Source organism: Colobus angolensis, unplaced genomic scaffold (genome assembly GCF_000951035.1).
Source record: "Colobus angolensis palliatus isolate OR3802 unplaced genomic scaffold, Cang.pa_1.0 Scaffold8, whole genome shotgun sequence".
Taxonomy (NCBI): Eukaryota; Metazoa; Chordata; class Mammalia; order Primates; family Cercopithecidae; genus Colobus; species Colobus angolensis.
In genome coordinates this window covers 6,915,228-6,930,127 of record NW_012121820.1, presented here as the reverse complement: position 1 = coordinate 6,930,127, position 14,900 = coordinate 6,915,228, and the positions used below count along the sequence as shown (strand labels likewise).

The 14,900-nt window shown below is 47.7% G+C and overlaps 1 protein-coding gene and 1 long non-coding RNA gene across 3 annotated transcripts in view; both read right to left on the bottom strand.

Annotated features, from left to right (window-relative positions):
* SLC13A3 (solute carrier family 13 (sodium-dependent dicarboxylate transporter), member 3) overlaps positions 1–14,673 on the bottom strand; it is a 130,368-nt gene extending 115,695 nt beyond the window's left edge. The window contains exons 1-2 of one of the 2 annotated variants that reach the window (XM_011928859.1): positions 14,163–14,673; positions 10,369–11,972 (exon numbers count right to left, since the gene is read on the bottom strand). In XM_011928859.1, coding sequence (XP_011784249.1) covers positions 11,494–11,972; positions 14,163–14,445 — 762 coding nt within the window. In that variant the 5' untranslated portion in view covers positions 14,446–14,673 and the 3' untranslated portion in view covers positions 10,369–11,493. Of the gene's footprint in view, positions 1–10,368; positions 11,973–14,157 lie in introns of those variants that run through there. The other variant, XM_011928854.1, reaches the window with a different exon arrangement.
* LOC105502397 lies at positions 8,548–9,970 on the bottom strand. Its single transcript, XR_001000335.1, has 2 exons — positions 9,411–9,970; positions 8,548–9,130 (listed from the first exon to the last, which is right to left on the bottom strand). It is a non-coding gene; the product is annotated as an uncharacterized LOC105502397 (long non-coding RNA).
* Positions 14,674–14,900: the final 227 nt, after the last annotated feature.

The following is a 14,900-nucleotide window of genomic DNA, read 5'->3' as shown; positions in this document are numbered from 1 at the left end:
GGGGGAGTGGGAGGAATCAGAGGAAGGCTCACACGGATCCTTGATTTTCTTTCCAACAAGCAGCTAGGTTTGGAAGAGAGAATTCAATTCAATTCAAAATACCTAAGGAGCACCTACGGTAGAAACTAGGGCTAGAGCAGTGAACCAAACAGAGCTCCCTGCCCAGAGCCCAGGTTCTAGAGGGGGCCATAGACAGCAAATGAATGAGCAAGTGAATACAGAGGCTATCGGGGGCCATGATGCGCTGGAGAGGAACAAAGCTGGGCAATCGATGGGGGTGGGGTGCGGGTGCTGTGGGGGCTTCCCAGACAAAGTGGCATTTGGTAGAGACCTGAAGGAAATGAGGGAGGCAGCCATGTGGCGATCAGTGGGAAAAATGTTTCAGGGAAAGGGAATAGCAGCTGTGAGGGCCCTAAGATGTGCGCAACGCTGGCATGTTGGAAGTACAGCAAGGAGCCCAGTGTGGCTAACCCAGGGGAATAGCGGGGAAAGGAACAGCAGAGGGGTCAGAATGCGGAGTGCTGGGGTTAGTGGGGGCGAGGTGGAGTGGTTTTCCTTTTTCTTTCTTTTTTTTTTTAGGAGACAAAGTCTCGCTCTGTCACCCAGGCTGGAGTGCAGTGGCGCGATCTCGTCTCACTGCAATCTCCACCTCCCGGGTTCAAGCAATTCTCCTGCCTCAGCCTCCCAAGTAGCTGGGACTACAGGCACATGTTGCCATGTCCAGCTGATTTTTTTTTTCTTTTTTAGTAGAGACAAGGTTTCACCGTGTTGCCCAGGCTGGTCTCGAACTCCTGAGCTCAGGCAATCCGCCCACCTCAGCCTCCCAAAGCGTTAGGATTACAGGCATGAGCCACCGCACCCGGCTCCCCCCCGTCCTTTTTTTTTTAAGTTTGTTTTTAACTAAAACTAAACTGTGTCATCCAGGCTGGAGTACAGTGGTGCAATCACAGCTCACTGCAGCCTTGAACTCCAAGCGATCCTTCTCACCTCAGCCTCCCTAGTCGCTGGGACTACAGGCATGTACCACCTTGCCTGGCAGATCTGAACTGAGATTTAATAGAATTCCTGGGCTACGTGGAAACAGTGGGGACGAGGGCAGAAGTGCGGAGAACCATGAAGGGCAACTGCAGGGATTCAGGCAAAATATAACATGGCCTATGCCAGGGTGGCCAGGAGAGGGAACAGAGAGTAGTTCCAAATTCATCAGCTTTTTTTTTTTTTTTCCTGAGACAGTCTCACCCTGTCCAGGCTGGAGTGCGGTGGCGATCTTGGCTCACTGCAACCTCCACCTCCTGGGTTCAAGCGATTCTCCCGTCTCAGTCTCCCGAGTAGCTAGGATTACAGGCACCCACCACCTTGCCCGGCTAATTTTTGTGTTTTTAGCAGAGACGAGGTTTCGCCATGTTGGCCAGACTGGTCTTGAACTCCTGACCTCAGGTGATCCGTCCACCTCGGCCTTCCAAAGTGCTTGGATTATAGGCACGTGCCACCGCACCTGGCCTCATTAGCTTTTTATTGAAGTACAACATAAATACTGAAAATTACACATATAAACATGCCTGCAGTTTTATGAAGTTTTACAAACTCAATCCACCACATAACCAGCATCAAGCTCAAGAAATAGAACTTGTCCATCCCCCCAGAAGCCCCCTCCAAATCACTGCCCCTCCCCCAAGAGCAGCCACTCTCCCAACTTGTAATTATATTTTGAAAGTAAAGCTGGCAGGATCTGCTGCTGGATTGAATGGGGGGTGAGGGGAGCTGGTGAAAGATGGGAGTCAAAGAGAGACCGCAGGTTTGGGGTGAAGTTCTGGATTCCTGGGGCTGCCATTTCCTAAGATGGCAAGTTTGTGATGGGGGCAGAGACCATGGGTGAAACCAGGGGTTTGTTTTGGGACCTGTTGAGTTTTGGGATGCCTGTGAGGCCCTGGGGAAGATACACGCCATCTTATCTAAAGATTGCAAACTCAAATGCTCTCAGGGACAAGTAACAAGAGGAGTAAGACATATCTAACTCTCCTCTTACCTCTGTAAGGAGAACAATGGGACCAGTGTGATGATAAACAGTGACTCAGAGCCAAAGAGCGATAGAGAGCAGTGGAGACTGGGGCAAACTGGAAAGCACAGCCCCCTCTAAAAGAAGATGTGTTAGAACAGGGGCCCCGCATGGCAAGATCTCCTGATAATGTTTCCAGAGAAGCCAGATGTCTGGATTTTTACAAATGAAACCATCCACATGTGTTTGAAATTGTTTAACACTGGCATATGAAATTGTTTAACATTGGCAACTAAAAAGCAAACATTACCTGAACCCAAGAAAACTGGCTACAGTTACAGCAACCCACTGGATCTAGATCAAATCTTCCACTTTACAGGTAGAGAAACTGAGGCCCAGGGAAGTCTAGAATTTTCCCCAAACTCACAGAGGGAGTTGCTGGCAGACTTTGGCCAGGGCTTGAGTAGGCTGGGTCTCAATGCGGAGTTCTCACCTCCCAGGCCTTGGTAAGAAGGGGTTGAAGTTTGTCTGTCTCCTTGACTTTGATCTAAACAGAGGCCCCAACCTGACGGTGAAAGGCAGTAAGATGCTATGAATAAGTATGGCTTTGGGGACCTGGGATCTGTATCTGTGTTGGTTAGGAATGCTTTTGGCTTCAAGTGATGGAAAATCTGATTTACAGTAGCTTCAGCTTTGGAGATGTTTGCCTGTGCATGTAAGTCCAGAAAGCAAGGTCTGAGGTCACTAAGAACAGACTCACATTCTGCCCATCCCTCCACCTCATCATCCATCTTCCTCTCATTGACTCTTTACCATCAGGGGTGGCCTCATGGTCTCCAGACGGCTGCTGAACCTCTGGTTATTGTCATTGCATTGAAACACAGAAACTGTTGATGGGGATGTGCTGGTGTCCGAGCAGGGGGAGAATTCTTACATCTCCTCACCTTCTAGAAGCAAAATCTTCCACAGAAGGAATCCTCGCAGATTTGCTCTTGTATCTTATTGGCCACTGAAGGGTCACATGCTGATATGGTTTGGAGGTTTGTCCCCTCCACATCTCAGGTTGAAATGTGACCTCCAGCGTAGGAGGCGGGGCGGCTGGGAGGTACCGGGTCATGGGGGCAGATTCCTCGTGAATGGCTTGCTGCCCTCTCTGTGGTAATCTCTGAGTGAGCCCTGGCTCTGTTAGTTCACAAGAGAGCCGTTTGTTTCAAGGAGCCTGCCTCCTCCCCTTCTGTCTTGTTCCTGCTCCCACCATGTGACACCGCCAGCTCCCCCTTTGCCTTCCATGATCGGAAGCTTCCTGAGGCCCTCACCAGAAGTAGATGCTGGAGCCATGCTTGTACAGCCTGCAGAACCATGAGCCAATTAAACCTTTTTCCTATAAATTACCCAGCCTCAGGTGTTTCTTTAGAGCAATGCCAAAATACACATGCCCCTTCCTCATCAGGGACCAATGTGACCTTTCCTGAGGTGAAGTTATCTTCATCTAAAAATATCTATATGAATTGGGGTTCTGTCCAAAAGGAATAAGGAGGGTAGGCTGGGCGCCATGGCTCATGCCTAAAATCCCAGCACTCTGGGAGGCCAAGGCAGGCAGATCACTTGAGGTCAGGAGTTTGAGACTAGCCTGGCCAACATGTCAAAATCCTGTCTCTACTAAAAAATACAAAAATTGAGACGATCCTGGCTAACACAGTGAAACCCCGTCTCTACTAAAAGTACAAAAATTAGCCAGGCGTGGTGGCAGGCGCTTGTATTCCCAGCTACTTGAGAGGCTGAGGCATGAAAGAATCAGTTGAACCTGGGAGGTGAAGTTTGCAGTGAGCCAAGATCGCGCCATTGCACTCCAGCCTGGGTGACAGAATGAGACTCCATCTCAAAAAAAAAAAAAAAAAAGAGGGGATGGGCTCACGCCTGTAATTCCACATTTTGGGAGGCCAAGGCAGGTGGATCATTTGAGGTCAGGAGTTCAAGACCAGCTTGGCCAACATGGAGATATCCCCGTCTCTACTAAAAATACAAAAGTTAGCCAGGCGTGGTGGCGTGCACCTGTAATCCCAGCTACTGGGGAGGCTGAGGTGGGAGAATCGCTTGAACCTGGGAGGTGGAGGTTGCGGTGAGCTGAGATCGCACCACTACACTCCAGCCTGAATGACAGAGCAAGACTCTGTCTTTAAAAAAAAAAAAAAAGGAGGGTGACTTTTGGTAGGCAATAATGCTGTAAAATGGGTATGGCAGATGGTATTTTGTTTCTTGCCCTCTCAGCATCTATTTCCTATTTTTCTGATGACATACTTTGATTTTCCTTCAGGTAGGCGTTCTCAGAACAGCAGCCTCAGCATCACCTGGGATGTCAGCAATGCAGATTGTTAGCAATGCAGATTCTCAGGCCAATCTCACACCTTTGATTCAGAAGCTTTGGAATGGCAGCCTGGCAATGTGGGAAAGTGCATCCTGTCTACCCTTAGCTTATAAGGGGAACAAATGGAGCTGTATTATAATCACCTGTTTGCTGCTCTCTAAAATTGTAGCCACCTAAATGACATCATGAGAACGATATTGCTCATTGTCGCCATGTGCCATGCACTGTGGTAGTGCTCCAAGTGCTCCACGCACCTCCTTGTATGGATGCTTGTGGTGGACATGGATGTGCGACCCAGATCCCTTAAGGAAGGACTGATTGGCCCAGAGGCAGGGCGAGTGGTCAGCAGTCAGCTTCTGTGGTCAGCTCCTCCAGGGATCGCCTCACAGTAGGCAAAGAGTGGTCTTGCCTGAGTTCATGTCCCTTCCAGGGGTGACCCCCCAGTGACTAATGTGAGACTGCAAAGTCCTGGCCATCTCAGGCCATCTTGTGACATCTCTGAGGAGCCATTTCAGCTGCAGAGCTCCCACAGGGTTGACTGAAGCTGCTGCTGGGTCTCAGCTCCAGTTCTCCCTCTGCCCTCTCCTGTGTCCTCCGTGCTGTGGATGTTGATCCCAAGGGTAGCTCAACCGCGTCTCAGAGTCTGCTTCCTAGGGATCCTGACCAGTGACAATACTCACAGCAACTCCACCATGCAGCACCATTGTGAGTCCATTTTGCAGATGAGGACACTGAGGCGCAGAGAGGTACAAGGAGGGGATCCCAGGCCATGCACCTGGTAAACAAGAAGACATGGGCTGGGAAGCCAACATTTTTGTGAACAGAGAAGTGGCATGTTCTGGCTTTAAGAGGGTCCCCTGGGCTGCTGAGTGAGGAAGAACAGAAGGGGCCAGGACAGAGGCAAGGGTGCCCCAGGCTGCGGCTGGACCCTGTCATCCCTGCAGCTTCTTCAGAAGAGCCAGACACAGCCCATGTGCACACTAAATACCCAGTGAAGAAGTGAGTGAAGAGAGAATGGATGAAAACGTTAAGACTGGAAGGAACCAGACATCCTCACGTCTGTCTCACTCATTACATGGTGCATAATTAGCACAGTGCCTGCCACACATAGGTGCTCAGCTAAGGTGGTGTTGAGTGAATAAATGAACATGTTCAAGGAAGGGAGAGAGGGGAGGAAAGGAGGCAGGGACTTGGGAAGAAAAGATGGAAGTAGACGAAGGAAAAGGGGAGAAACAAAGGGGAAGAAGAAAGAGGGGAAGGAGGGAGGAGGAAAAGAGAGAAAGTGAAGGGAGATTTCTTTACCTGTTCGCACCGAGAATGACAGTAACTTACGACCCCTGGTGGCAGAAAAGTGCAGTCCATTGAAATTGCGGTGCCTAGAATTAAAGAAAAGGGAAGACTAGTTCCCCAAGAGGTTCGGGCTGCATTCGTTTGTTTTCTATTGCTTTTAACAGAATACTTGAAACTGGGTAATTTATAAAGAAAAGGAGTTTACTCCCTACTATTGTGGAGGAATACAAGGTCAAGGGGGCACATCTGGTGGTGGCATAGCCTTCTTGAAGGTGGGGACTCTACAGAGACCTTAGGCAGCACATGGCATCATATGATGAGGGTGCTGGGCATATTAGCTGAGGTCTCTATTCCTCTTATAAAGCCACCAGTGCCGCTCTCATAATAACCCATTAATGTATTAATCCACACGTGGATTAATCCATTCATGATAATCCACACGTGGATTAATCCATTCATGAGGGCAGAGGCCTCAGGATCCAATCACCTCTTAAAAGCCCCATCTTTCAATACTGCTAAGTTGGGCAGTTTCCAGCACATGAGATTTGGGAAACACATTCAAACCATAGCAGGTGCAGGCCCTTTTAAGAACATGGACTCCTCCATCAGGGTTCTGGCAGTCAGTGACAGCTGGGTTAGAACTAGGGTGAAGCAAGCGAGGCACAAATTTAAGGGGGCACCCAAAAACTCAATAATCAAGACAAATATCTTAATGGGATGGTTTTAAAAATCAAATTGGCAAACTATGGCCCATAGGCTGACTGTCTGATTTGTAAATAAAGTTTTATTGGAACCAGGGTCAGGAACATGGTGAACTCTTGTAGTTAAATCAGAGATTATGCCCTGCATGTCTTCACTAATGTAGGTGGTTCCCAACCCCTCAGGTAGCACGTGGTGTGGGCATGGTCGGTTCAGCTCATCCAACAATAAGAACATAGCTTGTTTGGAGCAGTCCCCCAGCTTTAAAGCAACTCTACTCTGGAACTACCTCTCTTGGCCCCATGGACTGGCCACAAAAGCACTTTTCAATGTTCCAGGAATGTGGGCCTGTGTCAAGTGTTGGTCGCATCTCAGTGTCCTATCACATTTCCCTGGCTCTGCCATTCGCTGAGTGGCCTGGGGCAGGACTAATTTCTCTGTCTCATTTGCTTTTTCTGTAAAATTGGGTTAATGCATGCAAAGAACGTAACTCTATAATAAAGTCAGCTGCTGCTGTTAAAAGCGTGGGTTTGAATCCCAGCTGTCACTTATTGTGACCCTAGGACATGATATTTCCTATTGCTGTTTCCTCCACCATAAAATGGAGATTATAATCCTCATCTGGTTGGGTTTAGGTGGGGATTCACACAAAACTGCTAGTGCTTTTGGCTCAGCACTGCAAAGCACCTGCAGCTCCCCCGTGGACGTCAAGGGATCTGCAAGTGCAGACGGTTCCTTAGCCCTTTGTGACAGGGAACTAGGGAAGGAATCCACTGTTCACCTAGGAACGTTTGTTAACCCTTTATTTCCCACTGTGGGCCACGGGCTAAGTGTACAGATGGGCGATTCTCCTCCTGGGGCATTTGTGACGTTTCTCCAGTCTCCAATATCTGCCACTCTCCCTCTGGATACTAGAAAAGATCATTACTGCTTCCTGACAGCTGTGGCTACCCCCACTACCACTGGCCACTGATACTAGAGGTAGAAAGAAATTATTCAGGCAGATATTGAGGGCAAAAGAGTCATCAGCAGAATTTCCCTTCTAACAAAAAAGCAGCTCCAGAAATCATTTCTTTTCTAACAAAGAGCAGCCTGAAAAATCCAGCTGCAAACATAGATAAGGAAGCTGGAAGCTTGCACAGGGGAATGCTGGTAGCTGTGCCAATAGAAAAGGGCTACTTGGGGGCCAGGCATGTCCAACACAGAGGCTCCACCTTCCCTTTCAGCACGTGTACAGTAATAAAGAAATGGGCAACATGGCACAGCTCAGGCAGAGAACTCGCCTGCATAATAAAAGATGGGGGTGGGGGTGCCCAGAGATTCATATACCCTATGCCAATGGCACACCTGGATCCAACCAGTTTTTCACACCCTGTGTAGATCAGACAGTACCTCCTCACCAGCTCATCTATAAAACCCCCTGCAGATCTGCTGAATCACCGCAGATCCAGCAACCCACTTTTCCAGGACCCCTCTCGTAACAGAGAGCTATTCTCTTTCTTTCAACTACTAAATTTCTGCTCTTCAGTTCACTCTTTGTGGGTCCATGTCCTTGATCTCCATGACCATGAGATAACAAACCTCGGGTGTTCCCCCAGACAAGGCTGCTTCTCCACTGCGTTCCCTGCCTCGGTGGCTGCCAGGTCCTGTGCCAAGCAGTTGGAGCATGCTCACCACGGCTTCCACCCTGGCTGCCGTTTTCACTGGCCCAGCTGGTTTTGGTCGCCTTCTCACTTCCAGGTTTCTTGCTTCCACTCTTGCCCTCTATGGTTTTCTGCCAGCAACCAATGCAACTCTTTCAAAACAAGCAGGTGTCACCCTGTTCAAAACCCTGAGTCCCATTAAGAACAAAACCCAACGTTGTAACAGGGCCCTGCAGGATCCGGCCCTGCCTCTCCCATCGCATGTTCTGCTCCTTCTCCTTGCTCACTGATGCCAGCCACACTGGCCTTGCTATCGGGGATGTTCCTTCCTCACCAACTTCGCACACCACAGCCTGCCTGGTATATACTCCCTTCATCTCCTGTGTTTCTAATTTTCCTTCACATCTTCACTCATCACGGTCTGAAACTGCCTTATTTTACGTTCCCCAGGAAAGTAAGCTTCATGTTCCCCTCTATTAGATCTCCAGTGCCTGGCACATAGTGAGTACTAGTGTATTACTCACGCTGCTAATAAAGACATACCCGAGACCGGATAATTTATAAAGGAGAAGTTTAATTACTCACAGTTGAGCATGGCTGGGGATGCCTCAGGAAACTTACAATCATGGCAGATGGGGAAACAAACACATCATTCTTCACATGGCAGCAGGAAGTGCCAAACAAGCGGGAAAAGCCCCTTATAAAACCATCAGCTCTCATGAGAACTCACTCACTATCACGAGAACTGCAAGGAGGTAGCCGCTCCCAGGATTAAATTACCTCCCACTGGGTCTCTCCCGTGTCACGTGGGGATTACAGGAACAATTCAAGATAAGATTTGGGTGGGGACACAGTCAACTAGGACTTTGCTGATTTAATGCACATAAGCCAACCATACCCCACAAAGTAGGTACTAGCCTTATAGTACATGTGAGGAAACTGAGGAATGAGGCATCTCATTTATGTTGGGAATATTAATTGAAAAACTTGTCAGCTCCTGTGGTCCTTGGAGTTCCTTGAAAATAATGTTATATGCCAATACTTATTATAGTATTGTGAAGATGCACCATATCCCATATCTCTTTTGTCAGTGGAAAGTACACAGATTTGGAGCCAAGTAAAAGTACCTTTTGCTGCCTGTAATCCCAGCACTTTGGGAGGCCGAGACGGGTGGATCACGAGGTCAGGAGATCGAGACCATCCTGGCTAACACGGTGAAACTCTACTAAAAAATACAAAAAACGAGCCAGGCGAGGTGGCGGGCGCCTGTAGTCCCAGCTACTCGGGAGGCTGAGGCCGGAGAATGGCGTAAACCCCAGGGGCGGAGCTTGCAGTGAGCTGAGATCAGGCCACTGCACTCCAACCCGGGTGATAGAGCTAGACTACGTCTCAAAAAAAAAAAAGTACCTTTTGCCACCTGTGATGTCTAGGACAAGTTCCCACCTTTTGGGGCCAGTTTCTCCATCTATAAAATGAGGACAATGCCTAACTTAAGAGTTATTTTAGATCCAATATAAAAATTCCCAGCCCAATGCCTGACATGCAGTAAGCAGGCAATGATATTATTTTTCCTCTCTACTAGTCACAACTACCCAGGAAGGGAAGTTTTCACCATTCCTGGCCATCCACCCCATGCTGGACACTTGGGGAGTGCTGACTGTGATGAATGAAACAAGCAGAGTACTGGTCCTACTATTACAGAATGTTTGCTTCATAAGAACAGGCACTGACTGTATCATCTCTCAACACAACGGAATGAAGCTAGGAATGACTAACAAAAGAAAAACTGGAACATTCACAAATGTGTGGAAATTAACAGATTTCTAAACAATCAAGTGGTCAAAAAGAAATCACAAGGGAAATTAGAAAATACTTTGAGATGAATGAAAACAAAAACACAAAATACCAAAACTGAGAGTGTGATGAAAAGTGTGCAGAGAGAAATTCACAGCTGTAAACGTCTATATTAAGAAACAAGATAGGCCGGGCGCGGTGGCTCAAGCCTGTAATCCCAGCACTTTGGGAGGCCGAGACGGGCGGATCATGAGGTCAGGAGATCAAGACCATCCTGGCTAATACGGTGAAACCCCGTCTCTACTAAAAAATACAAAAAACTAGCCGGGCGAGGTGGCGGGTGCCTGTAGTCCCAGCTACTCCGGAGGCTGAGGCAGGAGAATGGCGTAAACCCGGGAGGCGGAGCTTCCAGTGAGCTGAGATCCGGCCAGTGCACTCCAGCCTGGGCGGCAGAGCGAGACTCCGTCTCAAAAAAAAAAAAAAAAAAAAGAAAAGAAACAAGACAGTAACTATGTGAGGTGATGGGTGTTAATTAGCTTGGCTGTAGTCATCATTTCATAATGTGTATCAAAACATCACACTACTTTATACTTTTTGATAAAAATAAATTTTCTTACAAAAGAACAGGCGCTATGTCTGTCTGGCTCACCATTGTACCCAATACCCAACAGGGTGCCAAGGAACATAAAAGGTACTCAAAATATGTTTGTTGATTGGAGTTTACAAGGAAGAAAGGTATTTTATTATTCCTCCCTTCCCTTCCCACCCACACATAGCTTCTTCTAAGAAAAGAAATTGAGGCTGGGCAAGGTTAAAAGCTAGCTCCTGGTACCTTTGCATCCACACTCAGCTTACCTGTACCTTAAACCAGACTTCATCAAACTTCAGTCTTCACAAGTCACTTCACCATTTTTGCTCTACCTACTTATACCTGTGACAGAAATCAACTCAGTTTGCTTACGTGTATAAACTTAAAAGGAACTTTATATCAATCACTTGTCTTAGAAGGTAACCACAAAAATACAAGACAATAAAAACAAAAACAATATTAACATGAATTTCAGTTGCCTAAAAGCTGTAAGTCTGCTTTTTTAAAAGAGACATTGGAGTTAAGCAGATTTTTCATTTTTTGATCATGACCCTGAAAGAGAAATATATTTGACATCAAAACTCAGTACATATCCTTGTCTACATATACATGCGAAAGTTTCATAAAACAATACACTGATATTTTCTACGCTGCAATTCTATTTCATTTTTAAAAATGCTGGTTGTATCCCATTAAACTGGTTTCAAAATAAACATATCATGTACACAACAAAGAAAACACTGGGTCAGAGGGCCAGTAAGCTCAGTGAGTATCACCGAGACTTCATCCTTGTCTCACAAGGACTAAAAAGAGAGTAACATTCTCATTATGTGGTTCAACCCCACACCCATATATCTGAGACATACATGTCACAATCTGGGAGAAGCCTGTCCTAGATTTACTTTAAATACCCAATTCTGCCTAGAACATGACTTAGACACACAGTAAGCTCTTGAGTAGAGTGAAGTGCAGATGATAATGACACCACAGGCATGATCACACACCACTTAAAAATATCTTAACACCTTTACTTAGATCTCATCTCATACTTTTAGCATTTCTTCAAATTTACTTTGAAAAAAGAGCTTCTCTGTGTGTGGCTGTCATACACATTTTTCTACCCAACCATGGACCTCTTTCTTCCTCTCAGGCGCACTTCATCTAATTTTTTTAGCACTGGCCTGGCCTTTTTGGAGGAGGTGGAGTAGCTCTTCAGAAAGGCTTCAAACACAGTTTCAGTGTTGGGATGGGTACTGAGGAAGGCCTTTTCCAGGACATAGAGGTCTACTCCCTTATCCTCTGGAAGTGCCGAAATGAAACTCAGCCCAAAGTCTATGAGGACAATGTTCAGCTGTTCCAGGGGGGGTTTCAGGAGCATGTTGGAGGTGGTGAGATCACCATGAATGAGGTCTTCATCGTGCATTCGAGCCAAAACCTGCCCAATTGTCTTGGCTAAGTTGGAGAGACTTTGGGGAGTTTTTTCAGTCTCCATAGTAGACTCAATATAATCTCGAACAGTCACTGAGCCTTCAATTTCTTCCATATATAAGCAGTTGGAAGCATAGTCCACAAAAAAGACAACTGGGGCAGATATTCCTGAAATCAAGATATAAGTGGTTATTGGGTTGGATTTTTTTTTTTAATGGATAAACTTAATTTTCAAAGATTAAGCCAGTTTTTCCATCTATATCTACTTATTTCAGGACGATTTAGGAATGCTACAGGAAATGGTACAACTGAATGGAATATTCCCCTGCCCATGCCCCCTGCAGGACTATACATGGGACCACCCCACAGCTAAACTGAGGAGGCCATAGCTTCCTCCTCCCTTCCAAACCACCCTTTCTCACTGAACTTCATTTGTCACACTCACTCTCTAAAAAACAAAACAAAGGCCGGGTGTGATGGCTCATGCCTGTAATCCCAGCACTTTGGGAGGCTGAGGTGGGCGGATCACTTGAGGTCAGAAGTTTGAGACCAGCCTGGCCAACAGGGTGAAACCCCATCTCTACTAAAAATACAAAAATTAGCAGAGCGTGGTGGTATGTACCCATAGTCCCAGCTACTCAGGAGGCTGAGGCAGGAGAATAGCTTGAACTCACGGGGTGGAGGTTGCAGTAAGCCGAGATTGCGCCACTGCAGCACTCCAGCCTGGGTGACAAAGTGAGACACTGTCTCAAAATACAAAAACAAACAGCAAGGCACAGCCCAGTCAGAGCAGTTTCTACTGATGAGGACACAAACAGGAGGCCAAGCAGTGTGCTGGCTTCGAGGTTCATCTTCATAGTCAGAGAGGACAGGGTTCAAATCCCAGCTCCTTTTCTTATTAGTTGTCCAATCTAATCTTAAAATTACATTAACTTCTTGGCTGAGGCAGGTGGATCACAAGGTCAGGAGATCGAGACCATCCTGGTAACATGGTGAAACCCCATCTCTACCAAAAATACAAAATATTAGCCAGGCGTGGTGGCGAGCGCCTGTAGTCCCAGCTACTCGGGAGGCTGAGGCAGGAGAATGGCGTGAACCCGGAAGGCGGAGCTTGCAGTGAGCCAAGACTGACCACTGCACTCCAGCCTGGGCGACAGAGCGAGACTCCGTCTCAAAAAAAAATAAAAATCACATTAACTTCTCTAAGCCTCAGTTTCTGCTACTATACAAGGAACAACAGCTCCAATAAACTCAAATGAATTTTTAATGAAAGTCAACCAGGCTCAGTATACTTTTCTAGAAACTGAGAGATGTATCAATGGGGATACAGTAATAAACAAGCCAGCTATAATACAATCTCTGCTTAACGAAACATATCATAAGAGGCTGAAAACAGAAATATGAACACACAAATAACTTCATGAAATCTTCAGTCTCTGAAAGGGCAGCAATGTGTCTGCTTGTTGGCTACTGAATGTCCCCCCTGCTAGATCTCCCAGCACTTAACAATGTCCTGGCAGCCCCAAGTACCTAAAAAATACTAATAAAAGAAAGAAAGGCAAGAAGCGTAAAAGTAAAAAGCCAGTACTTCTGAGTCAGAGGCATACGGAGCTGAAGGCCTGGACCGGCCACTTAGTAGCCGTGTAACCTTGGGCAAGTTACTTCTCTCTGACTGTCACTTTCTCATCTGAGGACAAGGTTTATGGCGCTGGCGCACAATAATGAAAAAATAAATAGGCAATTGAATGAAATCCGACACTTATTGAGCACTATGTGCCAGGCACACATTCGAACATAATATATTGCACACATACCTCCTCTAATGGTCACAACATCCCTATGACATGGATATTGCTACTATGTCTCCCATTTTACAGGTGAAAAAACCGAAGTCGAGAGGCTAATAAATAACTTGTTGAAAGGCTACATAAGAGGCAGCAGAGTTATTATTTCAACCCAGACAGCCTGGCTCCAGTGGGGCAAGTACTTGTAATTACATGTTTCTTAAAACTAATAAATGAAAAGATAATGATCGAAAATGGAAACGAGTCAAATGGGGAAATCAAGGCTCAGGGAAGTTAAACATGTTCAACGTTGAGTAATAATGACAGCGTCCAAATTTGAACCTGGCAGAACGGCCCCAGGACATACGCTTGACGCTGCAAGGCCACGTGGTTTCTTAAGACTTAACGAATGAAGAAAGGGATGAAAGAATAACACTTTCGAAAGGCCGGCCACAGCAGAAGGCACAGAAGGAGAAACTGAGGCAAATCGAGGCTCGGAGCGCAGGAGAGTCCCTCACCCGCCCAGGCCCCAGAGCCTCGGGGCCGCCCACGCCAGGATCCGGGCCCACCTTACCCGCGCGGCGGCAGCGGAGGAGAGCCCGCGCTTCCTGCACCGTCCGCCGCCGGCCAAGCCGCGCCTCCAGCGCCGGGTGCCGGTAGCCCTTGGGGAAGCGGTGCTTGATCACCGCCGCGCGGCCCTGGAAGCGGCCGCGGAACACGCGCGCCTCGGCGCCCTGCTTCACCAGCTCCAGGCCGCTCAAGAAGCGGCTGCTTCGCTCCCGGGCCGCGGCCAGAGCCTCAGCCTCCGGCGCGGGCTCCTCGCCATCGTCCGGGGCAGCAGCTCTGAACGCCGCCATGACTGTGCTCGGCGCTACAGCTCCGAGCGACCAGCTCTCGCAGACAACTGTCGCGATGCTTCGGCTCGCTTCGGAAATCCTGGTACTTCTTCGGTTACCCGAACGCTTCCGACCCGGACACTTCCGGCCTGTGAGTGGTTACGCTTCCCAACCTTTCGGCTCTCTGAAGCCTTGGGTTCCCTGTAGGAAGGGCTCTTGTGGCCCCGCCTTCCACCTCTTCGGCCATCTCCGTACACGTTCGGTAACTCTCGGTAAGTGGCTTTTCCCGACTCCTTGGCTCTCCGAAAATCTTCGGTGACTCCCGCAACCGGCTTTCCGGAAAACTTCGGCTCCTCTCGAGAAAAACGTCGGACGCTCTTTGCTCACTTAAGGAGTCTCCTCGTGGACAGGTGCACCCTCTAGTAGTGTCTTTTTGGAACACCTCTTCCCCTGACTCCTAAATTCCCCCCAAAATG